Source organism: Lissotriton helveticus, chromosome 8 (assembly GCF_964261635.1).
Source record: "Lissotriton helveticus chromosome 8, aLisHel1.1, whole genome shotgun sequence".
In the NCBI taxonomy this organism is placed as follows: domain Eukaryota; kingdom Metazoa; phylum Chordata; class Amphibia; order Caudata; family Salamandridae; genus Lissotriton; species Lissotriton helveticus.
This window is the reverse complement of record NC_136069.1, coordinates 341,694,897-341,722,115: the sequence shown is the minus strand read 5'-3', so window position 1 is coordinate 341,722,115 and position 27,219 is coordinate 341,694,897. Positions and strand designations below refer to the sequence as shown.

The window sequence follows — 27,219 nt, the reverse complement described above, 5'->3', positions numbered from 1 at the left end:
TTTGCACAAATTAAGAGTGGTAAATGGGGTAGTCTGACACCCAAAATACCAGTCAACAGGGGAGTCAGACAAGGGTGTGTGCTGGCGCTCACCCTTTTTTGTCTCTTCGTCAATGCCCTGATTTCCCACCTTAAGGGGGTTAAAGACATCGATGCCCCCAAATTGAACAACGAACAGGTGGCGGCATTGATGTTTGCAGATGACACCCTCCTATTGTCCAAATCATCTATGGGTATTCAACGGGCCCTGGATAGTTTTGTTAACTTTTGCCATTTTTTTTTTTTTTTTTTTTTGCTAACCCAGGTCAGTACCCCCCGGGAATGTGTTGTGAAGCCAGACGCCACTATGTGTCCCGCCAACCCTCGTGTCTGTAACATCCTGCTGTGGGCAGGCAGATGAGTTTCCTGCAAAAGGGCTAAGTCAACCCTGTGACGGTGTAGATAACTAAGGACCTTCCTCAACTTGCGGTGATCATTCAAGCCCCTTACATTCCATGTCATCATTTTGAGAGTGTGCGGGGTGAGTGCGGGATCATTCAGGGCGGCATTCGACATTGCAATCGTGAGTGTACCATCGTGACTCTAAAGATGGCGAGAGCAACGCCCCCCAGGCCGAAGGCAGTCACCGGTAGCACCAGGCAATAAACAAGACACAGCATTACACATTTCCCCGTCGCAGGCCGCAATCCCCTCAATATTTGAACATCCCCACGTGCTTGAACACACAAATCCCCCCCCCACTACCCCCAGTCATCATACACAACATACCCAACAAAGGAACTAGAGAACAACCTCCCTCCCGCCCACAGCCGACCATCCCCAACCCGGTCAGACAGACCCCATCACCACCCATCATCCCCCCCCTGTCCGTCAACAAACTCTACAAACCCCAAAGAGCCCCCGAAGGAGCCAAAAGCCAAAAGCGCAGGGGCAGAGGTATCTAGCCAGACAACAGCTCAAAAATGGGTCCAAGACCTTAAACTTCTCACGCTCCCCCACCCCGCCCCCGCCCAGCATTCGACATCACTGCCAGCTCTTGTCTTCACAGTCAATTAATGTAGTTCCCGCTCGTGGGAAGGTCCACCCCACAGCAACACAGAGCCAGCAGAGCGTCACGCCACCCACTCCCCAGCACAGTCAAACCGTCCCGGAAGAAACCAGAAAGATCTCACCCCAAACTCATGTCTCGACGGACCCGCACCGACTGTGCCCCGGCCCCAGCGCAACCAGGCGCTGTCAGACCATCAACGCCACCCATTCACTCAGCTACTCCTGGTCGTCCATTTGGGACGAAGCTTCCATGTCCTCCCGCTGACTCCTCTGGCTATTACGTTTGTCCTTCTCCCACACCTTCAGGGATTTCTTGAGTTCCGCGGGGTCGGTGAAAAAGTGAGAGTGACCCTGCCTGTTGATGCGAAGCCTCGCAGGGTACAGCATGGCGTAGTCAAGCCCTAGATCTCTCAGTTGCTTCTTGTATGGGGCAAAGCGCTTCCTTTCCTCCTGCACTCTCGCCGTGAAGTCCGGGTAGAGGGAGATGTTCATACCCTCAAACTGCAGCTCTCCCTTCTCTCTGGCCAGCCGTAGTGCCAAGTCCCTATCTCGATAGTTCAACAGCTTCGCTATGATTGGTCGCGGTGGGAGTCCTGGTTGCGGCCGTGGCCCCAGAGTGCGATGGGCCCTCTCGACAATGAACATAGGGGAGAAGACATCCTCCCCTAAGAGTGTCTGAAGGAGTTTCTCAACAAACAGCTCCATTTTACCGGTGCTAGTGGATTCCGCCACTCCCGTAATGCGTAGATTGGAGCGCCGCGAACGCGCCTCCAAATCTTCCGTCTTATCTTGAATGACTTGGAGTAGTCGTCCGAACTGCTTGCGGTCTTTATCCCATTCCGTCTGGGCCTCCTCCGCCTCCGTCAGCCGCCTCTCCGCCATGTCCAGCCGCTCTGCGTGTTTATCAACTCTCTCGGACATGCGGTCCATCCGATATGTCAGGGCATCAATTTTAGTACTGATCGCTGCCATGCTGTCTTGCAGGCCTTTTTCCATAACCCCCAGCATATCGCGGATTTCCAAACATAGGGAGTTCTCAGAGGTGGCGGGACGCGGCGAAGTGGCCAGAGCTGGCCCTTCAGCCCCCTTCGCCTTCCGTTGGTCGAACGACAGCTTGGGCTGGGATTTGTCGCCTTTTCCCATGGCGTTCCTGGTGGTCATGCGGTCGATGTGCCCAGTAGCCAGGAACGCACCACCTGCGGCTGGTAGTTGGGCAAGCAGTGGGTGCTGTGGAGGCGGCTACTCCAGGCCGGGGTGTTACGCAGCAAGCCCGGTGCACAAGATGGCGGCTGTCCGCACCGGGATGCAGATAGGCCCTCCTTCCGAGACGCCACCCCGAACAGTGTCCCTTCTGGACCTCACGTATACTGGGCAGCCGGCCCACCTCAATTCCAGGGCGCAGTACACTCACAGTTTCGCCGTGCTCCTCTCTCAGCGTAGGGCCAGGTACAGGCAAACAGGACGCCTCTCCGGTAGACCAGCAGGTCACTTGGGCCTCCCTCCAGCAAGCGCGCGCCTCTCCCACGTCTTTACTGGTGTCCCTCTCGAGGCTGCACAGGACGGGAGCCGATCCGCTCCAACACCGCCCAGAGCCAGTCGTGTAAGCACCGACTAGGCCCAGCCGATCAGCAGCTGTTGAAGGAGGCCGAGCCCGCCCCTGCCCCTCGAGCCGCACGCAATGCGACGCAGCCTGGGCAGCCCCCTAGGATAGTCCGGGGATCGCGGCCTGGTCCGTCCCAGCGCCGTCCGCCTCGCTGCTAATCTTCCCCTCACCGGATCTCAGCCGGGCAAAGGGCCGTCACCAGACCGGAGCCCAGTCCAGAGGTCCGCTACCACTTTGAGCCCTGGCAGGGTGTCAGAAGGATGATTTTGACGAAGTTTGGCGGGGCACAGGCGAGGAGCTCAGCGCTCACGCGTCTTGCATGGACGCCAGCTAGCTCCGCCCCCCACTTTTGCCATCTTAGGGGGTTAGAAAATAATGTCCAAAAAAACAAGTTTATGATCTGTAACCCACCAAAGACTAGATGCTCTAACCCCTCCCTTAATGGCACAGCTTTGGATAGGGTAACAGTATTTGAATATCTTGGTATTACTCTTACGGATAAAATGGACTGGGCACCCCAACTTGCCAAGGCCAAACTTAGATTAGTTCAGACCACGGGTGGCATTTTGAAAATCCATCGAGAATCCACCTTTAAGCCAGTTGCTCCCATCATAGAAATTTATAAAGCCCAAGCTCGGGGAGCAATTTTATAAGGGGCTGAACTCTGGGGCCATTGTTCGGTGGATGGCATTAGCAAAGCTGAAAACCAATTCCTAAGATCACTGTTGGCACTTCCATCTAGTACCCCCTGATCCCTATGCGATTGGATCTTGGTATAACACCTATTTAAGAGGTAGTCGCACTATGCCCTATAATTTACTGGTGCAGACCATGGGCAACCCCCAAACTATTATGTTTTAGACGAGCATTAGAAGAGGTTCTGGGCCTTCCTGGTTCTGAGAAACTGCCATGGTTTGCCTTTTTAAAAAGGGAAAGTAAGAGACTGGACTTACCTGGATTATGGTCTAACCCAGCTGTGGTTTGTGAGCAATTGTCTCGTGCAGAGTTAGTCAACCTTGACCGTCGGTCAAGGATCTTGGCTACCCTTGGCAGTTCTTCCTTGGGTCCACTTACTGTCAAGTTCTTTAATTCCAAAGATGATTATTTAATTGAGCCCTTTCTTGACGAGATTTTACCTGTTTCAGCGAGGAAAATTTACCTGCATTTTAGATATGGTACTCTTCCTCTTAGGATCTTCTCCCATAAATGGTGTACTACTAAATTGATTAACTGCCCGGTGTGTGGAGCGAAAGAGGAGTCTGAGTCCCACATTTTCTTTTTTTGCCCTAGTTATAAAAACATACGGCAACATTGGCTTATCCAACTTTGTAAAAACGTGGGGTTCAGATCCCACCAAGAGGCTCTCAGGATTTTGAAAAGTAATACTTCCACTCCGGTTGTATTTTCAGTCTCTCGTTTTATCGATGCTATGTGGCGCAGGAGAAGATCTTTTTCGTAGTAACTGTTTGTAGCTTGTGGAATCTACTGATGAACCAAGTATCTATGCTGTACTTTTTTTTATGTATTTATATTTTTAGAATCATTGCTATTTGCTCAAGTTTTAATTTGTCATGAATGGCTGCCTTGCATCTTTTAAGTTCTTTTGACCGAAATAAAGATTACTTGACTGACTTACTGACTGACTGAAATCATATGATGATCAAAAGCAGCTCCCCCCCTTGGAGGCCAACTACTCCCTGACGAACAAGCAGAAACTAATGTTCCCTAGACTTAGAGAAATTCTGACTTTGGACTTCATGCCAAAGTTGAAGAAAGAAGGTCTAAGGAAGGACTGGAAATGTCACTAGATAGACGAAACACTGCACCACGTCCTTTGTATTTGCCAGGTCCTAGGCCACCAGCGAAGAACCCTGTTGAAGAAAAAATGTAATGCATTTGGGATTAAAACATGTAGGTCAGCAGTAATTGAGTCACTGTACCCAAGGAATGCAGTGCTTAACACACATCTGGTGCAACTCCTGGGCACCTTTAAGATGCCTGTCAAGGAGAATTCTCAGGTTCAGTAGGAGGCCAAGGGAGTTGGCTAAGTGAGGCTCTCCTAAGAGTCAATGGAATCCATCCCAGTTATGGTGGGCTGCTAGGGAGAACCTGTGCTCATTGTCTCCCTATGCTGCAAGGCTGGATATCTGTCCCAGTAGCACTGAATATTTGCACTGTCATGGTGGGTTGCTAGGGAGTCCTATGGTTTTTGACTCCCTAACCCGCCCTACCTGATCCCCTCGTGACTGAGTTTCAGCACTGTTGCACTTTACATGTATTTTTAGACGCAGCTTAAGGCTTTGTTAACCTTACATTATTGCATTGTCATGGTGTGCTGCTAAAGAGAACCAAGGCTCATTGGTCCCTTATCGCGTCTTATTGGGTCTGGAGGTTACCATGACTGAATTACTGCACTATTGAACTTTATGCGTTATCTTGCACACAAGTGTAATACGAAATGATAAGTTGCTATATCCCTCAGTTTTATGTGTATATATAATTTCACATGAATCAAAACATGGAGGTACCCTATTTTGGGGTCATTAACTGTTGGTCCTGAGGAGTAATGTACTTTGGAATTTCCCAAACAGTAGGCACCCTGGCCCTTTCATAATGATGGCTATACAGGTGAGGGGACCTGTCGATTAGAGTCGTTTTGAGGTGCTTGATTGTTTTAATTTTCTTCCTCCGTTCCTTTTTTACTAATCTATTTATAATGCTAGATGTTTATTTTTAACAATGTTTATGGTTTTTAATGACGAATAAACAAGTCTTACTACTACTACTGTCTACTATTGTTAGTACGTAGGGTTGCATCAAAAACACAGAAACGCCCATGCATCACTCATGTAATTCCCCTTCGATGCAGAGTATTTTTCCTGCAAACCAACACAAATACCATTATGCGTTTGCTTGCAAATCCTGCAAAGGATTTTGTTTTGAGTCTCTGTCAGAAAAGTAATGCAAACCCAATGCAAAACCTTTGTAAATCCTGCTCGTAGCTTTCAAATTGGGTATGAAAACCACAATGATATTCCAGGGGCCTCATTTATGAGGCCGTGCGTGCCTTTTACGCCGCCGGTGCGTCACTTTTTGTGACGCACCAGTGGCGTAAACAATGCGCCTTGTTGCGCCATATTTACAAAGTGACGCATCTAGGTTTTCACGCAGCGATGCGTCACTTTTCATAAATAAGGCCCCTGGAGTTTACAGTAACGCACTTATCCACAAAGAAACATAGGGCCTTATTTATGAAAAGTGACGCATCGCTGCGTGAAAACAGCGATGCGTCACTTTTCATTGCGCTCTCCCTGCGACATGATTGATGCGTCATATTTATAATATGACGCATCATGTCGCAAGGAGTTACAGATACGTCAGTATTTCTGACGTATCTGTAAGCGCAGAAAGCTGTAAGGAGCTGTAAGGGGTGTGTCACAAAAGTGACGCAACTCCAGCAATGCGTCCTTTCACATGGGGAAAGCCCCATGTGAAAGGGCTTGCGTCAGTCTTACGCCTGCTGTGAGGCAGGCGCAAAATTTTGACGCAACAGCGTCCTAAAAGTGACGCAGTGAAATCTCATAGATTTCACTGCGTCACTATTACGAGGCTTTTTGCGTGTGAACGCCCCCTTTGCATACATTATACCTGACGCAGGTATAATGTAGCGCACGGGTTTACAAAGTGACGCATCTACCTAGATGCGTCACTTTGTAAATATGGCGCAACAAGGCGCATTGTTTACGCCACTGGTGCGTCACAAAAAGTGACGCACCGGCGGCGTAAAAGGCACGCACGGCCTCATAAATGAGGCCCATAGTTTACAGGTGGAGAAAAATAGTGTGTATTTGCACCTTAGTCATAACTAAACCAGCTGATTGACAGACTGCTGCCAAGCTGACAGTTTAAAGTTAGATATGCACATGGAAATATACGTTATTTGTAGATTTCCATGTTTACGCCATTGGATCCTAGTGAATCACCAAATAATGAATACACCAACGACCCATTAAGTTACTAATTCCTTCCTGAATAAAACACACAATTTTGTATTGTTATCATTATAGAAACTTCACAAATAAATAGACAATATCATATTGTTCTAAGACCATCATGCAATATGAAATTGAGTAATTCATATGTAGTTTACTTGATCCGTCACGGTTAATATAAATGAAAATGCTGATATGTCTCATTATTTTTTGTACACTACCACAGTTACCTTGTGATGCAATCGTGCTGGTCATACGCCAGTGACAGAAGACCCTCGTTCTCTCAGCTTGTTTCCTTTCTTGGATGCCAGCTGTCAGCCATTGAAGCAGTGGTATGTTACTAAATAAGCACGTACTGTATTTTCACCTATTTAGAATTTAGGCACATACACATACTGGAAATACGTCTCTCTATTGTAATGTGTGTTACCTTGTGGTTAACTAACTTTGAGTTACAAATGGGATTATTAAAGCATATAAGAACATGTTCATGTTCAATACAATTTTCAGAGCTCCTCTCCTTCACGGTGCTTAAGCATGTTAATGATATGACTTTGTTTCATAAATGCTAAAGAAACCTGAAATCTTAATACTGAAAACAGTGGCCACCGAAATGAATTTGTGGGTGATAAAAAGCACACAAAAAAAGGCAACCTTTATTTGTAATGTATCTGTTTGCCGAACAAAAACAATGTTATTTAAAAAACCCTGGAAAACTATTTTGTGTTAAGAAAATATTTAAAAATTGATATGTTTCAATAAATTATTGTGGTAAAATATGAGTGCTCAAATATTCATAAATATATAATTTGTGCCCTGATGACGAGCCTACAGGGAATTCTTTCTGTAAAATGAGTGACCTAGACAGGGTCAATCCGCCCATACACTTCTAGTATGCAGATAATACGGTTTTCACTCAAGAGCAAATTTTAAGCTAATGTTCAACTGCAGTTTAAGAAGGTCTCTCCATGACTCAATTTTATGACCCTATGGACATTCTAAATAGTCTTTATACACAGAAAACACAAGGGACTCTGGGGCTAGATGCCACTTTCGAACCACCTGCATGTAATGTGGTTAAAAATAAAGCCCAATAAGGCAATTTTCTAATATGACGTTATTTATGGTTAAAAAGTACCTGAGTCAAATTTATAAAAGGTGGGCTTACTTCGGCAAAAGTGAACAAAGGAAAATTTGCATAATGGACAGATGTGGCCTGATAGGGTGGAAGAAAGCCTTGTGTTTTCCTGCCCCAGCATAAACATTGCTTATTTTTATATGGCCTACTCGCCCCCATGGAAGGTCTGGATCATGAGTTGAAGTTACCATGGGACCTGCTACCGCCTCATTGTTCCGCATGACAGAGCCATTGTAGCCCATTGCGGACTTCTGTGAAAGGAGGAAACCTAGGGGCAGATTTACAAATATTTTGCGCTGGGTCTGTGTCACAAAAGTGAGGCAAACCAGCGCAATTGTTTTAATTTACTTTCAGAACGTTTCCTCAAAATAGCACATTGTGTTGCTTTTCATTACTCTGCTTTCAAGAGGTGGTCCTGGGGTAGTAAATGGGCATTCCCATGCAACCACACATGTTTTTTTTAGCAAAGCCCTACCTACTAACAATAATAGACAGGGTCTTCAAATCAAAAAACAAACGCCACTTTAAAGCAGGCGTTAAAAAGATGAATGCTTTAATTTCTCCTAAACTTCCCATCTATGCACATGTGCTGCACTGTACAGCACACATCTGAATTCGGAAAACTTTTCAAGCTTGGTTTTTTACTGGAAGGGCCCTCTTCCAGTACAAAACATATGCTAGGCATCACACACACACCCTTGCACTACGGCACAAAGGTGTGTGCTTGGCACTCTGTAATATAATTGTGCACCAGCGCTATGCAGAGAGGAGGATAGTACCATATCTATGAAGGTATTGCTCTTTCCTGCTCTGTCAATGTCATGCAATGCAGCACAGCAACTTTAGGTGCTGCGGTACGTTCAGTGACATGCTTTTAGAACTGTGTGCTAGTGTGAAGACAGGGAGGCACTGGGCCAAAATGGACCCCTGTGGGAAGGTTTTCTTTACCCCAGTTGATCAGTCAAAGAGTGTCCATGTAAGCTCACATTACCTACTAGCCTTGTTCCCCTAGAAAGTCTTGATACGTGTATGAGAGGTTGCTTTGTTCAAAATGGGCACTAAAGCCTCTCACTACCAAGAAAGAGGGATGCTATAGATTCAGGTAACAAGGTGCATACTAGAATCACATAATATAGTGCATGACTTTAATCAAATGGTTGTTTTACTTTATCCCAGTAAGAGTTTTAGATTATTTTTTGGGGGGACGGGGCTACGCAATGTAATAGTACTCCCTATGTAATGACCCCGCTGTAAGGATTCCCACTGTAAGCACCTGTGAAGTAACAACTAAAGTTCCTGTTGGGGAGGTATACTGCTAGCTGGCACACAGAGTCAACGAAGCTTAGCTGAAAAGGAAAAAAGGTACATGAGAGGTGGTATTTAGGGAGGGAGAATGAGAGTCCCAGCCTGGGGCAGGCAGGAAGAATACTTAAAAGAGAGCACTATAGTTTGGGAAGAGTACATGAGAGTGTTGCAGGGATTCTGCACATGCACAGAACTATGCACAGGATTATGGGGCCTCGGTGTATAGGGTCTTAGTCCCCACGAGTCCAGGACTGACTAGCTAAAGTGTCTCATTTGCCCTTCTACACACTGATGAAGAAACAAATGATAAGACACCCCAGACTCACGGATCTCTAAGTAATCGCTGTAACAAGACACACCTTTTTGCTTATACTCTCATACTTGTCCACAATGAACTGACCAAAACACGAGTACAGTTTAAAATGTTTATTTTAACTATTGTGCTCTTACATGCAGTATTCGAGCCACAGCAAGCAGAAAAATGCATAATAACCAAAATAGTTAGCTTTGCCCCTAGGCCATAGATCATAAAGGGAGATGTCATCATACAAAGACTATGGAAAAAAGACTACAGTGCCTAACCTCCCTCCCATTAGCTAGCGAAAGTATTACTATATAATGGAAGATCTCTAGGCTTTGTCAGCAGAACCCATACCTTAGACTATAGATGGTATTTCTACATCATAGGTTTGTGTAGCTCTTCTTCCTGGAAAGGTCCCTTTCCAAGTGTCCATCGCCTAAACGTGTATTCCCATCATATCCAAGTGTGAGTCCCCAGCAGCAGCTGCACTAGTATGTTTTGTTTAATTGCTAGGGCCTGACCAGAACAGAATAACAAAGGGCATTGTTTATCGACCTTGTTCACAATGTTCAGAAAAACTCCAGGAATAAGCAGAGAACGAACAAAGCAGACAGTACTCATGTGAATGGCATAACCAGATTTGTGCAAAAGCAAGCCATGTGGTAACGTGTGCAAAAGCTGCATCATGGCTGCAGGGCTCAGGCTAACTTAGTGATGTCGACAATGTCCCTATTGGACGTGTGACAAGAGGAAGTAATGGAAGGTTTCTTTGGTGGTGTTGGAGAGTACCAAAGGGAGATCACAAATATGGGTACAAAAATACCTGAAAAGAGTGGCAGAGAACAGTAATGGAGCACATTGTATGTCGATGGGCAAGAGAATGTGCCTGTAGAGGAATGGAGGAGAGAGTAACCGAGGGGATGGGAATGGAAAATTACCTGCGAGAAATGGAGGAGAGTATCAGCGGAAGGGGCAGACAAAGAATGCCCGAGTAAGATTAGAGTATGGTCAGTTTTAGAGGGGACAGAGAAGAAAGTATAAGACAGGAAGGAAGCAGAAAGCATCAGGGGTGGGCAAGGGCAAAGTACCTGAGGTATGCGGCAGACATAAAAAACATAAAGGATTGTAAACTGATTCATATGACATGATGGGTCCCAACAACGTTCTAGGTGTTTAGAGCTATTTATGTACAGAACATCACAGGTCGGCTTATCAGTAAGTTGCACTGTCACTTTTAGATATGGGAGAACAGCAGACGATGAGGACCGGAAAGATCATTGATTGGGAGCTGCTGGTTCTGTTCCCCTCCTGCTCATAGCTGCAAAGCTTTCAGTTTCCTTACGCATGACATTTCCATATTTGTAGCGCTCCTATGTATATGTCAGTGCCTGACATATGACACTTTAAGTAACACAATATAAGTAGATCACAGGGGTCATGAAAAACCCTCTATTGCCAATGCAATGGTCTAGTAAAGTAGCTGTTGTAGTGTCGCCCTGCCTGACCTCCTGTATGAGACAGGACAGGCAACAGGAAAAGGAAGTGAGTCACAGGGAGGAGTTTAGTCTGTAAGCCAGTGTGAGGCTGGCAGGGAATAAAGTAAGACGTGCATTCCTTACCTCTGCCTCGGTGTGTTATTTGCGAGGAGCGCAAGCGCTGCAACAATGGCGACGAGGATGGGATGTTTCTAAACCCCACAAGCAGCCCCGCTCAGCCACCCAACGTGGCCGACCACCGAACCCTGCAGCGGAAAGAAAATCCGCCAAAGCCCAAGAAGCACTCGACTGCAGCCGGTGAGAAGCGCTCGCCGATACTGCCCTGGGAGGAGAGGCGCGAAGGATCCAGAGCGCGGGCGCTCGAAAACACCCCAGACACCCGACTGCCGCACCAGGATGTAGGCGCGTATGCCAGAGCGCGACCCCACGTGCCAGAAGTGAGCAGCCGAGTGTGTAGCGCTGGAGAGCAGCACCCGATCCCAGGCGCGAGCGAAGAGAGAAGAGCCAGAGCGGGACACAGCGTGAGGAGCGCCGGTGAGTTCAAACCCGACCGCTCCCCTCACGCGTGCTGTCTGCCGGGTCCAGGGACAGAGACACGAGGCCTACTGTCCCACGCGGCGGCCATTTTGGAGTCAGGCGCCGCCCTTCAACAGACCCACGCGCTCTCTCTGGCGGCCATCTTAAGGTCAGGCGCCTTTGCAAAAAAAAAAGACATTACCAGTCCACAGAGGCACCTGAGAAACAAGATTACTCAATAAAGAGAATAATACAACATATAAACACTGCGTGCAACTAATAAGCACCGGATAAACGCTTCCACAGAGTGCAGATGTCCAATCCGGGCCCTGACAGCTCATCAAGCGCTGCCACCACAGCATCAAGTGCATCAAGCACAGCAAGCTCAGGAAGCCCTGCTCCCAGCACAGGAAGCCCAGCTCCCAGCACCAGAGGCACTGCTCCCACTGCACCGGCAATGGCGAACAACCCGGTGGGTGCCTCCTTCATGCGCCAACCTCAGCCTCTACCGCTGACGCCAGGCAACACCATGGGCCCATCGTGGAAAACATGGAGTGAAGACTTTGAAGACTACATGGTCGGATCCCTAGTACAAGACAATAAGCAAAAACTTGTGGCTCTAAGGAATCTGATTGGTCCGGACATTGCGCAAATCATCAAAGAGCTGCCCAATGCTGCAACAGCTACCTATGATGAAACCAAAGCTGCACTTGACAGGCGTTTTCTCCACAAACGCAATGTGGATTATGAGCGACACACGTTCAACCTCGCCACGCAGGAGAAAGACGAATGTATGAGTGACTTCATCATGCGCATAAGGAGACTTGCACGATACTGCGACTTTGATAACTTTAAGACGGAAGATGCCCTGAGGCTCCGCATCATCGACGGCTGCTCGTCTGAAGCCCTGCGCCGAAGGCTCCTAAAGAAACCATACACACTAGAGGAAATCGAGGAACTAACAAGAATCAATGACCAGGCGGAAGACTACGCGAAGCGTATGGGGACACAGAAATCATCAGATCACAAGGACCACGCTTTGTGCATTCAAGCACACCGGTCCTCCAAGCCCGTCAAGCCCACCTCCAAGTCCTACAGGTCTCAACCGTCACGTCGAAGCTCGCGACACACGAGACCCTCAAAAGCGTCACCCACCTGTTATAGGTGCGGTCAGGACTACCCCCACTCAGGACAGTGCCCAGCCATCGGGCAACGATGCCACCGCTGTGGAAGAGACAATCACTTCGAGGTCGCATGCCAAGCCAAGCAACCTAGTCACCGATCATCAACCAAGGGGCATGAGTCACGCCATCACGCCCGAGCCATAAAAGACAAGGGACGCAGGTCCTCTAGCTCGTCCGACTCCAGCGTCCAGTCAGCATACTCACAACAGTCAAGAGGTCGTTCCGGAAGCAGCCATCGCTCCAGACGCCATGTGACGGACTCCTATCGGTCCCGCAGAGACACATCCAGTGAGTCACCATCGCGCACCCTCATGTCACAAGACAGTGATGAATACATATGCATGGTAACTACTCCGGAACGTGATGAGTACATATGCATGGTTGCTGACCCAGATCGTCTGAAGCGATATCCAAAGCTCGACATCCTGATAGGCGACCACCCAGCTAAATTTGTCTTGGACTCTGGAGCATCTCTAAATTACATCTGTGCTTTAGAACATCAATCCATGAAACACAAGCCTAAACTGGAACCTGCTGCTGTCCGTGTCTTCACGTGGACGTCACGCAAACCACTGCCTTGTCTAGGCCGTTTCCGCACCACACTCACGTTCAAAGACCGGACAATTGATGCCTACATTCACGTAGTGGAGGGACCAGATCTGGCAGATTGTCTCCTCAGTCTCCCCACAGCAGAAAGACTCAAACTCGTGGAACTCCTCTACATGACGGAGGACACTCCCGACATCGTTGCTAAATTTCCCAATTTATTCAAAGGGCTTGGGAAGCTCAATCATTTCAAAGTAAAGCTTCACATCAACGAGAACGTGACACCGATCGCCCAACACCATAGGAAGGTGCCATTCCATCTACAAAAGGCCGTTGATGATGAGCTCCAAGATCTCCTTCGCACAGACATCATAGAACGTACAACGGGTCCCACTCCGTGGGTATCGCCTGTTGTAGTGGTTCCGAAACGAGGAGAAGACAACAAGGTCAGGCTGTGCATTGACATGCGCGCGCCCAACACTGCCATCGAGCGGGAACGCCATCCTGGGCCGCATATCAGTGACATGATTACCAAGCTGAATGGTGCCACAGTATTCTCCAAGCTCGACCTTAATAAAGGCTATCACCAGCTGGAGCTCCATGACAAATCGAGATATATCACAACTTTTACCACTCACCAAGGCCTTTTTCGTTACAAACGCCTGAACTTTGGTATATCCTCGGCTGCCGAGATTTTCCAGGAAGCCATCAGACGAGTCATCCAAGGCATCCCAAATGCCTTCAACTACAGTGACGACCTGCTGGTGTTTGGGAAGGACAGAACTGAACACGACACGGCCCTGGACAGGGTCTGCCATGCACTGATGTCGGCAAACCTCACACTTAACGCGAGCAAGTGTGAATTCCATAAAGACACCTTAAAATTCTACGGACACATTTTCTCGAAGGAGGGCATGAGACCAGACCCTGAGAAAGTGGCTGCCCTGGCTGACACTCAGAAACCCCGTGATGTCACTGACCTACGCTCTTTCCTTGGCATGGCCAGCTACTGCGCGAGGTACATCCGTGACTACGCCACGATCAGCTACCCCCTGCGAGAACTCACTCGCCAAGGTCAGCCATTCGACTGGACGGAGGCGTGTCAACATGCATTCTCTGTCATCAAACATGCCGTGGGGTCTGCCATCAATCTGGCGTACTTCGACACGAAAAAGAAAACTGAAATCACTGTGGATGCCAGTCCTGTGGGCCTAGGTGCCATTCTGGCCCAATACCGAGAAGACTCAGACCAGCGTCACATCATCGCCTACGCTAGTCGCAGTCTGACAGATACAGAAAAAGCATACTCTCAGCCGGAGAAGGAAAGCCTGGCCGTGGTGTGGGCCTGCGAACACTTCCACCTTTTCGTGTATGGCAAACATTTCACGATCATCACGGATCATCAGGCACTCATTACCATCTTTGGCAACCCCAATGCGAAAATGCCACCACGCATTGAGCGGTGGGGCCTGCGCCTCCAAGACTATGTCTTCTCCATCATCCATAAACCCGGGAAAGCTGAAAACCCAGCTGATTTCATGTCGCGACACCCACTGGCGGGTGCCCGTTCTGCGCTCTCCGTAGCTGACGAATATCTTCATTTTGTTGTTGACGCTGCGTGTCCTCCCACAGTTCCCCTTGAAGCCATCCAGGAGGCGTCTGCACTCGACCCCCTTGTCCAAGCAGTGATGGCCCGAATTCGCTCCAACTCCTGGAGGGACACGAAGCAGTCCTCCTCCGAGTCTGCTCAACTCCGACAGGACCTAGCCGCATTCCAACGAGTGCGCGAAGAACTTTCCATCAGTGACAATGGTCTCCTTTTGAGAGGGGGGAGGATTGTAATTCCTCTTAAATTACGCCAAGGAGTCATCAACCTGGCACACGAAGGACACAGAGGCATTAATGCAACCAAGAAAGCCCTGAGAGAACGTGTCTGGTTCCCCACCCTTGACTACATGGTCGAGACAACTCTGAAGGACTGTGTCACTTGCCAAGTAGTCAGCAAGGAAGAGCCACCGGCACCGTTACAAATGTCAGAACTGCCAGACGGAGTATGGCAACAGATAGCGGTCGACTTCTTTGGCCCACTACAATCAGGACAGTACATCATTGTTGCCATGGATGAATACTCCCGCTTCCCCTTTGCACAATTGATATCATCAACTCGAGCAACGACAGTAATCCCAGTGCTTGATGAGATATTTGCAGCCTGGGGCATCCCACTGCGAGTAAAAACAGACAATGGACCTCCTTTCAACGGTCATGATTTCACGAACTTCGCGACCCACCTCAACTTCAAGCACCAGAAAATTACTCCGCTATGGCCACAGGCCAATGGCATGGTGGAGCGTTTTATGGGGACACTAAAAAGAGCAATCCAGCAGGCAGAACTGACCCACCGAGATGTCCAGCAGACACTAAACGAAGTACTCAGAGCTTATCGGAATACGCCGCACAACACCACAGCCCAGTGCCCAGCAACTGTAATGCTAGGAAGGACACCCAGGACAAGACTGCCCATGCTGAATGACAGTCTGCAACAACGGACAGTCACCGTTGATCACAACACCCTTGTGGACATTGATCACACCCGGAAAAATCAAATGAAAACATATGCTGATCAACGTAGACATGCCAAAGACTCCAACATACAAGAAGGAGACTGGGTAATAGTGCGAAGTGAGCAGCGATCCAAAGCAGATAGTCGATACCTCGACATTCCCATGCAGGTCACCAAGAAGAAAGGGACCATGGTCACAGCCAAAGCTGACCACAAACAAGTGACAAGAAACATCTCGCACTTCAGGAAATGCAACCGACGTGGCGGCCATGATGCCACGCCAAGCCCATTCTCAAGTGACTCTTCCAACCAGAGTGACAACAGTGACCCAAATCATCATAGCCCCATGCGGATGGTGGAAACTACACATCAATACAGTCCTCACAGTCACGGTCCCGTGACAAGACACAGAGAACGACCGCAACGCTTAATCAGGAAGCCTCGACGTTTGGTTGAAGAGATATAGAAGAAGTGAGACTCTGCAAAACAGGGGAGATGTAGTGTCGCCCTGCCTGACCTCCTGTATGAGACAGGACAGGCAACAGGAAAAGGAAGTGAGTCACAGGGAGGAGTTTAGTCTGTAAGCCAGTGTGAGGCTGGCAGGGAATAAAGTAAGACGTGCATTCCTTACCTCTGCCTCGGTGTGTTATTTGCGAGGAGCGCAAGCGCTGCGACAGCTGTGACAACCCGGAAGTGGCTATGTAAGGTATAAAATGGACAATGCTCAGATGGAGCAAAACATCACTCCAGTGTGCACGAGCTCAAGTCTATACAGCATAGGACAGTTAGATACTGTAGTGAAGGAATGGCATATCAAAACTATAGGGATTGATGATCTATCTCCTGTGTACCACAAACAGGCAGAGAGTATGATATACCAGATAAGAAGTTTAACAACAGCAACGAAGCAAAAACAGTCGGAAACAAATCTAAGACTGTGGGCCTTATTTAAAGTTTGACAAATGGAATGCTTCATCACAAATGTGGCAGATGTACCCTGTTTGCCGTATTAGAAATGCATTATTCCTCCTGGCACTTGTTATGTGGTAGATAGGATATCCTTCACATTTTGACGGAGTATCCCATTCAACACATTTTAAAAATAGCCCTCAATCTTTTGACTTCTATTTCTTCAGTGTTTACCATTCTATATGGCATTTGAATGTGTTCGATCAAAAGGTATGCAACACCACAGAGGGACTTGCAAAAATGACAAATTACTAAAAGCTGATGGCTGGGGAGAAGGTGAAATATAAGAAAGAAAGAAGATGCAAATATAGAGCATGCTTGTAGAATTATGGTACAAGTAGCATTACAAACTACAGTGAACATGTGACACTTTTGAGAGCTTAGCGACAGAAGAGTAACTTAGAGCAGACTCATGCATGCAGAGAGGGGACGAAACTTGACAACTACAAAAAAGTGTATTAAAAAAAGTAAAGCAAACTAGCAAATTCTTAGGTTTAATGTAGTGATGCCACTGGGCCAGGGGCAAATCCCTACTCAGCCAACATTAATGAAGTGAAGATAATATTGACGAGGCTAAAACTTAATTTAAAATTAAATACTATGCAGAATGGGGCAACAGCCACTGCCATGCTCTACATACATCCGCCTTTCTTCTTGACTGTTGTACTCATTTTTGACGTTCAAAATGCCTACAGGAATCAAGAAGCACTACCTCTTTAAAACATTGCTTGCAATATAAGGGAGTCCCCTTTGTTTATATCTGAATACTAGCCATCTCCAATGGGGCTTCTGCCATAACCAATAGCCTTTGTATTTGCAAATTCTTATTAGTTTCTCAAAATACACGAAGTTATTTGTATGTGGACAGTTCTCTCCAATACATCTTTCAAATATTGCTTTCCCTTCTAAAACCCCGAGCAAAATATGGCGAAGAAAAACTAGTCCAATTTCTGGTGGCATTATAGATCAAGGAAGTGTACCCTAACCAATATGAACAACTCTGCTGTACAGTAAAGAGGGCAACATTAGGAATTTGGGAATATGAAATATCCCACGGCCCTATACAAAAATTTGACTGTCACGACATGTCCATTGATATCAATGTAATTATCCAAATATCCAAATGTTAGATGGCTTCGACCTATATAGAAGGATAAACATAGAAAAAAAAATACTTACATGATGGTACACGTTAAACATGCACCCTCAGCCACTGCCAAATGGAAATTAAAATGTTTTTAAGAGAGGCGTCTAAAATTATATTTGGTAATGTAAATATTCTATTACTAAGGAGTAATGTATCACAGCAGTAAATAAGGATGGTGGAGAGGAAAAAAGTGAGGATGAGGAGATAGTATCAGACAATTAAAACCCATTGGCTGTTGTCATCTTGAGCTGGGCCAGATTGGGTTCACGTAACACCTCCACTGTTTCTTTCCTTTCCTATACAAGACATATTCTTCTGATGCTCAAATCCCATCTGTTTATTGGTTCTACAGTAAGGACTTGGAGAATTGGAGTTGTGTTTGGGATTTCCAAACTTAGTAGGAGATCCCCTAACTCCAACTGCCAATAGTCATTGGGTCCGATTCACGAAGGCAAACTGAGATGAAAGTATAAATTTCCGACTTTCGGTATTTACAAAGGGCATTTATGGGTAGTAAAGCTGGGGCCATATTATCAAGAAAGGGCGATACATTATCGCCGCTTTTATCGGCAGGAAAATGCCGCTACAGCGGCGATAATGGGCTTGATAATAGGCCCTTGTGAATTCCCATAGAAGCCCAGGTTCTGGTGTTAACCTGGGCTTCTATGGGAATTCACAAGGGCCTATTATCAAGCCCATTATCGCCGCTTTAGTGGCAGTTTCCTGACAATAAAAGCGGCGATAATATATCGCCCTTTCTTGATAATATGACCTTTTGTCTCAGTTTTGGTCTCAGTTAAACTTAAGACCAAAACTTAAGTTTAACTGAGACAAAAATCTAACTTTAATACTCGTAAATGCCCATGTGAATGCTGAGAGTCAGAAAGTTAGACTTTCATCTCAGTTTACCGTTGTGAATCAGGCGCATGATTTCTCCGGGCTGTGGAGTCTTGTATGAGTTTTTAGCTCATCAAATCCAGGATTTTGTTTTGCAGTCTGAGATGTATCATTCTATTTATTTTATCATAAAATCCGATTAGTCTCAGAATGCAAAGCAAAAGCCTGGATGAATGACCTGGTGATGAAGGCGCCTGGGAAACGTGGGAGCCTTCATGACGGCCTTTAGGCATTTCCAAGATTAGAGTGAAAAGGGCCTTACTAGGCTTGACCATCTCTCTGTACTTGCTTCCTTTGTGCACCCACAGCTACATGCTTCTTTCAAGGGATGTGGACTACTTATTCCATTACCAGAAGTCACTATGTACTGGTAGCCAAAGTCAAACATTATATGAAGTGTAACCCCAGTTCCTAGAAATATGCTTTAATAGTAATAATAGTAATAATAAATAGTAATAGTAATAATTGATTGGGTACTTTCCCCTGAGGCGAAAAGCCGGGGGCGCTCTTCTCTTCCTTCTATCACTTGTGTTGTGCATTTTGTATTTATTCAGGACCGAATCTTAACATTGTACATATTTTATTAGGTGCGTTTTTAAATTCCTGATAATTACGCTCGTTGCGGGAGAGACTTACTTCTCCTTCGTGGCTCCCGACAGAAGCCTCATTCTACCGGCGCAGCCGACTGCAAGCGCTGACGCCGGTAGACGCGGAAGTACGCCGCCATCTTGGGAAGGCAGGTAGGGAGGGTAGCGGTACAGCTTCGCGACCACTCCCGCCCTCCCGCCTTATTTAAGGAGTGCTGAGTGTAACCCTGTGTAATAATTGATTGGGTACTTTCCCCTGAGGCGAAAAGCCGGGGGCGCTCTTCTCTTCCTTCTATCACTTGTGTTGTGCATTTTGTATTTATTCAGGACCGAATCTTAACATTGTACATATTTTATTAGGTGCGTTTTTAAATTCCTGATAATTACGCTCGTTGCGGGAGAGACTTACTTCTCCTTCGTGGCTCCCGACAGAAGCCTCATTCTACCGGCGCAGCCGATTGCAAGCGCTGACGCCGGTAGACGCGGAAGTACGCCGCCATCTTGGGAAGGCAGGTAGGGAGGGTAGCGGTACAGCTTCGCGACCACTCCCACCCTCCTGTCATGTGTAAAAGCAATCACATTTCCCGGCCGCGCAGCGGACGGGCGCAGCAGGCGCGACGATGGCGCGCCGAAGGCGCGCCTAAGGCAAGCCCGTCTGCGCCCGTCCGCGCCTGTCCCGGGCCTAGGGCCAGTCCCCCTGCCCTGGATGTGAGAGAGACCGGCATCAGTTGGACCAGAGATCAGCTGATATTAGTAGGAGCGGGCTCATGTTCTCCATCTGACCGCTGCTCCCCTATTGATTTAGATGGCCGCTCTTTTCAATGCTCCCACTGCTCCCTATTGATTCCCCCATGGCGCGAACGTACCCTCCCTCTTCCCACCGCTTTGTCTTCTTGCCCGTTAAAACTAGCATTGATTAATTGTCGCTCCCTGCCCCGGCATGCCAATGAAATTTGGTCGACCCTCACTACTTACTGTTGGGATATATTATTCCTTACGGAATCATGGACCAAAGATACTTCAAATCCAGACATTTTTCTAGCTACCCCCCCAGACTATCGCTATGTAGGCGCCAACCGGGAGGGAAAGACAGGAGGTGGACTTGCCATCCTGTTTAAAACCCACCTGAATATTATCATAAAGAAAATCACCAATATTGGTCTGATTGAAGCCATTTATTTTTCTGTTGCGGATTCTGCCGCAGTTTTTCTTACCGGTATTCTAGTTTACAACCCCCCTAAAGCCTCTCCCTCAGCCCTGTTACAACTGGTACATGTCATCACGGACCTTTCCCTTAAGCACCCTCACTTTATAGTTCTGGGTGACTTTAACCTCCACGTTGATGACCCCACCTGTACCCAAGCCATCCGTCTTCTCGACTCTCTTCAGAGCCTGAGCCTGACGCAACTCATCCATGGTCCGACGCATGTAGCCGGCCACACGCTAGACCTTATTTTTTCCAACCTCCCAGGGACTAGTACGCACCCTTCTCTCCCCCTTACATGGTCTGATCACTTTTTGCTTGCATTTGACATTTCCATCCCTCAGGCTCCCATCCCGGTGAAACCAGGGCCAGGCCAGAGAAGAAAATGGCATAAGGTCACTTGTACTTCCCTAGAGCCAATATTCAGTTGCTCTCTTGAGTTAAGCTTAGGAAATATTGATACCTGTGTTACTAAGTTTAACACCACTCTATTGGCGGCGATCGATGAAATTGCCCCTTGTATAGCGATGTCATCTGCTAGATCTCGCCCTTCTGCTCCCTGGTTTTCAGATGCCTTACGTAAAGAAAAAAGCCATTGTAAAAAACTCGAACGTAAATGGAGACTTACGTACGACCTTGAGGCAAAAACTATCTATAGAATGGCCCTTAGGAATTTCACCAAATCAAGAAAATTAGCCATGAAAGAGTTTTTCACCTCACAAATTAAAGACGCAGACAATTCGGCTAAAACACTGTTTAATATTGTCAAGGACTTTGTCAAACCCCCTGCTATGACACCCATTAATCCTGCTAGTCAGTCTCTTTGTAACGGACTATCAGACTTCTTTCAAGAAAAAATCGATAAAATTGCTGCCTCTTTCCCTCTAGCTGGTACTCTGGACCTCTCCCTTATCCCGGTTCCAACTAACCAGGACATTGTTCCTACTTTAGCTGCTTTTAAGGACCTCACTCCTAATCTTGCACATAAACTATTATTACAGTGCAAATCAGGTTCCCCCTTGGACCCGGTCCCCCCTAAAATCATGAATGAGTTGGCCACTTTACTGTTAGAGCCTCTTATTTCCATTTGGAACGCCTCTTTACAACTAGGCCAGTTCCCTTTAGCCTGGAAGGAAGCTCTGCTGGTACCCATTTTGAAGAAAGCTGATGCCGACCCTACACAATTTAGTAATTATCGGCCTATCTCTCTGCTTCCCAAACCTGCTAAGGTTTTGGAAAAGGCAGTCCAACTTCAATTAGCGGAATACCTGGAAACTTACTCTCTTCTGCATGATTCCCAGTCCGGTTTCCGTGCTGGTTTCAGCACTGAGACCGCACTGCTTGAAGTGTCAGAGACTGTGCGAGAGTGTGTGGACAAGGGCGAGGAGGCCATGCTGGTCCTCCTCGACCTGTCCGCCGCTTTCGATACGGTATCCCATAAAATCCTCCTTGACCGTATGAAGCAGATTGGAGTGAGTGGCGTTGCCTTATCATGGCTGGGTTCCTTCCTCCAAGGGCGATCGCAGAGGGTTCTTCTTAGACCTTTTGAATCAGAATGCAAACCTCTGGTCCGCGGAGTCCCACAGGGCTCAGCGTTAAGCCCCCTGTTCTTCAATGTGTACCTTGCCCCGTTGGCTAAGGTAGTAGAGGCTTGCGGAGTCAGAGTGATCTCGTATGCTGATGATACTCAGCTTATATTCTCTTTCAGCGATCACTCTGACTCCAGCCTCTCCAGTTTTCGCCACTGTCTTGGCGAAATCTGCTCCTGGATGTCCACTAACCATCTGCAATTAAACACCGATAAAACGGAGGTTCTGTTCTTTAATCAAAAAATGACCATTCCACCTTCTTTATGGTGGCCTACGATTCTCAACCCTCCGCCAACCCCGGTTCACTCTGCCCGTAACCTGGGGTTCATATTCGATGACACTCTATCTTGCAGCCCCCAAATCAATAAGGTCACGTCGATTTGCTATGGCAAATTAAAAATGATGAGGAAGATTTTCCCTTTTTTACCTATGGATGCACGTAGAACTGTCACCCAGGCCTTAATTACTTCCCACCTGGATTACGCGAACAGTCTATATGCAGGGGCTCCTCTGTACCAAATTGAACGTCTCCAGGTGGTGCAGAATGCGGCCGCAAGATTGATTGGTAACATTCCCTACAGACATTCGATCTCGGCGTTTCGCAAAGAGCTTCATTGGTTGCCTATAGCTAACCGAATTAAGTTCAAAACGCTCATTCTCGCCTTTCGAGCGTTGAATGGAGCTGGCCCAGACTACTTAAGAAAAAGACTGAGGTTGTCCTACTCGGTCAGGGATCTCCGCTCTAACAATCTGCGCCTAATGTGTGTGCCTAGATTCCGTCGCACAAGAATGGGTGGCAGAGCTTTTGCCGTCCTAGCTGCCAAATACTGGAACAGTCTTCCTATGGATCTTAGATTTGCCCCATCTGAAATGATTTTCCGCAGACGCCTGAAGACTTGGCTTTTTGTATCTGTGTAGTCTACTTCCTCTCTTCTCTGCCAATCAGTTTTTAGCGCCGGGACACCCCCATTGGGGGTAGCCGTGCGCTCTACAAAATCCATAAATAAATAAATAAATAAATGCTTTATTTCCTACTGTTGAGGATCTGCCAGATTTAGCAGACACCACTGGCTGTTTACAGCATGTCACATGACATAGGCATTTGAATGTCTATACTTCGAAAGTCTTTGTCCTTACAACCTTATCCTATTACAAAGTAAATAATTGTTTGTCTAAAAGGCAAAAAGGTGAATTTTAGTAAATTTCTAATCTGAAAAAAGACACATTTTAAAAAACAGATATGCCGAATTGATTTGTAAAAAACAATATTAATCACTTTGCTTCAGAAACTAATTGATTAGTGGTGAAGACAGATGTTCATAATAACAATTATTCAATTTCCAATCTGCCCATATTACCTCTACAGCAGATTTTAACACCAATTCACAGACCATCTTTATGAAACAAAGTGAAAATGATTTGTCCAGGCCTTCTCCTTAACCTACAGTGAATGTTAAGATGGATGTATATAAAATGCCATAAGCTGCCTTATGTTTTTAAGTTGGAAAACGTCGGTTACTTTTCAACAAAATGATCAGTTTCCCTTTCACGTGTTAGGTTTTTCAAAAGAAAGACCACCGATTTTGTCGGTCCCACTCCGAGTACAAGAACATTCAAGACTGCAGTACTGCTGATGGGCCCACGTCCACCTATCGGTCAGGAGAGGACACTCATAAGACAGAAGATGTGCAGTGACTCTTTCTTGAACTGTGTGCTCCTTGAACATTGCATCCACTGAAAACATTTCCTGCTGCTGCTATACTAATCCTACTGACATGGAAGAGCCACTTTGAAGCTGCAAGAGTACAACCGCTCTTAATTTTCTCGAGATAATTTGCAGTTGTGCCCCAAATGTACAGTATGTCATGTGATGTTTTTCATCTAATAGCTTCAAGGGGTTCGAAGTGTAATTATAATTGATGAGATACAGCCAGGGATGCATTGGGATGCCCAGATTTGAAACTCTTATATTTCCATCCCCACACATGCTGCTGTAAACCAGACACACATCTGCATGGGTGGCTTTAGGTGTCAGGCACAGCTAAGTATCATATTTCATGCAAAGAAATACATGCAGTAATCTAACCCCAAATACTCAGCGGACAAGCCCCTGGAGGCTTTAGTAAAGCTGTCCGATTCGATATTTGCCCTATGCAATGCTTAATTTGAGCTGGTGGACTGTACGGTGCCCTTAATTGCCAGCACCAGCACTTATGACTGTCTACCACAGGGTTGCGCTGTTTATCTAATTTAGAGTTGAGCACAACAACTGAGGTTTATCACTTCAGTACACATTACAAATGACTAATACCTGTCACCCAAGCCATTCTTATAGCTTTGGGGGCCTGGAATCAGAATTGTCACACTAGTAGAAGTTAGAGGGTTGGTATGTGTGTTGGTACTGTGATATGTAGCACTGGCAGGACACTGGGTGGTGCAAGTAGAAGTGGCCTCCTGCTGAAGGCAACAGTATTTTCTTTTTTTTTTTTACAAATTAAGCACTGGCCCTATAGGGGTAATACTTGGCAGGCCCTGGATACAGTAAAGGACCAAAGATGAATAATCAAGAGCACTTCTCAGTAATGCTTTTGGTATTGTCAGCACATCATGAACCACTGGGCTTAAACATCAAGTGGCCAATAGCATGCTTTTACAAGGTCAGATGAAAAGGTCACAACTGTTGTAGGCTTTTAGGAAGAGGGAAATAACATTTCGTAATTGTTGGCATTATTGATATAACAGTTTATTTTCTAAATCAAAGATTGATAGGCACATTTCATTTGATGTGGGTCATTATATTTTTATAAAGATATATATAGCGATTTTGTATAATTTTCAGTTTGCTGATTATCCAAGAATATTTTAAATGGAAATAGTACAATTGTATGCCTTAGACTTTACTCCTTCTGCCGAGAAACTTAAATTGGAAGCACTGTTATTAGATAACATGTACAGAGAATACAGCTAACTGTAAAATATACATTTCCAAATTAGAATCTTCACCTTACAAATACCAATGCAACATGGTTATCTGTAAAAAAATTTAACATTTTGATAATCAGTTATGTGTATTATTTTCTTTGTACATGAAATGTATGTTTAATATAATTAAAGTTCCCAGTTTTCCTTTTTTACTGATTTTTACAGCTAAATAAAGACAGCAAAACATGTATTTTGTGTTTGTATTTCCTATTAAATATGAATAACTACAGAGAACAGGTCTTATTTTAGATGATTCTAACTACTGTCAATCATTAGTGCCAGGTTAATCGGTGTGCAAATTGATAGGTAGGGTAGTTCAAAAAAGAAAAATAATGTTCTAGTTAACAATAAATAACTAAAGATGTACAGTTGTGTATGCTGCTCTACACTGCATATGCTTTCAGATGTCTATCATGTACTGCATATAGACAACACCTGTTTGACATTCAAATGTGAGTATGCATTTATTGTTTTAGAAATTTGGAACCATACCAATTGCAGCTTCATTTGTACACTAAACCCAATATAAAAATAGGTAGATGCAGATAAAATGAGTAAAAAATAAATATGGGTAAATATAGACGGAAATACTAAAAGATAAATGACCAGGTGTCGTAATTTATAATTTTTCTGGCTAGTCAAGCAGAACAATGTGAAAGCTAATCTAAATTACATTTGAAATACTGTAATCCACCCTCCGCTGGCTTCCCATCGAAGCAAGATCTATCTACAAGACTGCCTGCATCACCCATAAAGCCTTGCACTCCCCCTCTCCTCGCTATCCGGCTAATAAACTGAAACTCTCTGGAGGCTCTAAACCATCATGAAATGCGGAAAATCTACTGCTTGAACCTCCCACTTTCAAGAAGGAAAGATCGATGGCCCAATCCTTTTCAGGCAACGCAGTGAGAATCTGGAACTCACTTCCGCCTCAGCTCCGGACCACCACCTCCTCTCAGGCCTTCAAAAATGACCTCAAAGTTCTCCTCCTTCAAAGATACTTCCAAAGTTAATTCATGCCCTCTCTATTATCTGAAGGAAGACCTTTTAGTGTAGAAAATCTCTATTCTCCATGACTATGGAAGTGCCTTCCCTTTGTGTTCTTGTGGTTTGAGAGACTGCCATTTATTGCAGTACTACCCTTTTACCTGGGTTTGGTACTCTTTTGTAACTTGCACACATCACTTTTCTCTTGTAACACACTGTTTGCTACCTCTTACTTCTTGTTTGCTTTCGATACTTGCACAAGTGCCACCATTGCCTACGTAACGTTTGCTCTTGTGTTTGAGTGTTCTCCATTTATTGCAGTATTATACCTCTACTTGTACTTTGTACGCTTTTTGTAACCTGCACACATGTCACTTTTTCCTCCTGTAATGCACCGTTTGCTACCTCTTGTATTATGTTTGCTCATGATTGTCACTTTTGCCTCATGTAATGTAACGTTTGCTTTTGTAATTTGTTCACTTGTAATGTTCTCTTGTATCAGTTCTGTTCTTATTGTGAAGCGCTCTGACACCTTCGGGTAAAGTCTGCGCTATATAAAAACGCATAAATAAATAAACTAGCGCTACATGCAGAGGTGGGAGCTAGAGAGTTCCGGCAGCTGCAGCTGCGTAGCTTGGGGCGAAGTAAGCTGAACCGCCCAAGAGTTTACACTTAAAGCACAGTTTAAATCAACCATTGCAAACACAGTTAGCAAAGGCAATCAGTTGTTTGAAATCAAGGGTGCCATCCTGCACACTCTGGAAATAACATTTCAAACTTGGAAAAATACACTGTGAATAGGCAGGCCATGAAAAACTAACTCAAGTGGGATATCAAAAGGCTCCTGTGCAACTCCATCACCAAGACATTGGATGTCTTTTATACCCCGGGAAAGGTTCAGTCCTACTTCCAGCAAGCGCTCACTGCCCAGGAATTCAGAAAAATCCTCTTTATGAGGCTCCTCGCCCTTCCTATCGTAGACTTCAACCCTGCCAAGGAGAGGCAGGACGAGGCAACATCATGCACATTATGTAACTACTGCAGCAAATTCTGTTTTTAACTGCTGTGGTGTTGCCCCAAACTTGCCAGTGATCGTCACCATCTGCTAGTTCCTTTATGCCGGGCAGACAGCACCAGACAGTGCAGAGAAGCCTGGGATCTATTTTT

General features: G+C 46.0%; 1 protein-coding gene across 3 annotated transcripts in view; it reads left to right on the top strand.

Moving 5' to 3' along the window:
* FLT3 (fms related receptor tyrosine kinase 3) overlaps window positions 1-25,255 on the top strand; it is a 469,875-nt gene extending 444,620 nt beyond the window's left edge. For 2 of the 3 annotated variants that reach the window (XM_078655995.1, XM_078655994.1), the window contains exons 23-24: window positions 6,871-6,976; window positions 23,641-25,255. In XM_078655995.1, coding sequence (XP_078512121.1) covers window positions 6,871-6,976; window positions 23,641-23,778 — 244 coding nt within the window. In that variant the 3' untranslated portion in view covers window positions 23,779-25,255. The remainder of the gene's footprint in view (window positions 1-6,870; window positions 6,977-23,640) is intronic. The other variant, XR_013599399.1, reaches the window with a different exon arrangement.
* The last annotated feature ends 1,964 nt before the right edge of the window (window positions 25,256-27,219 follow it).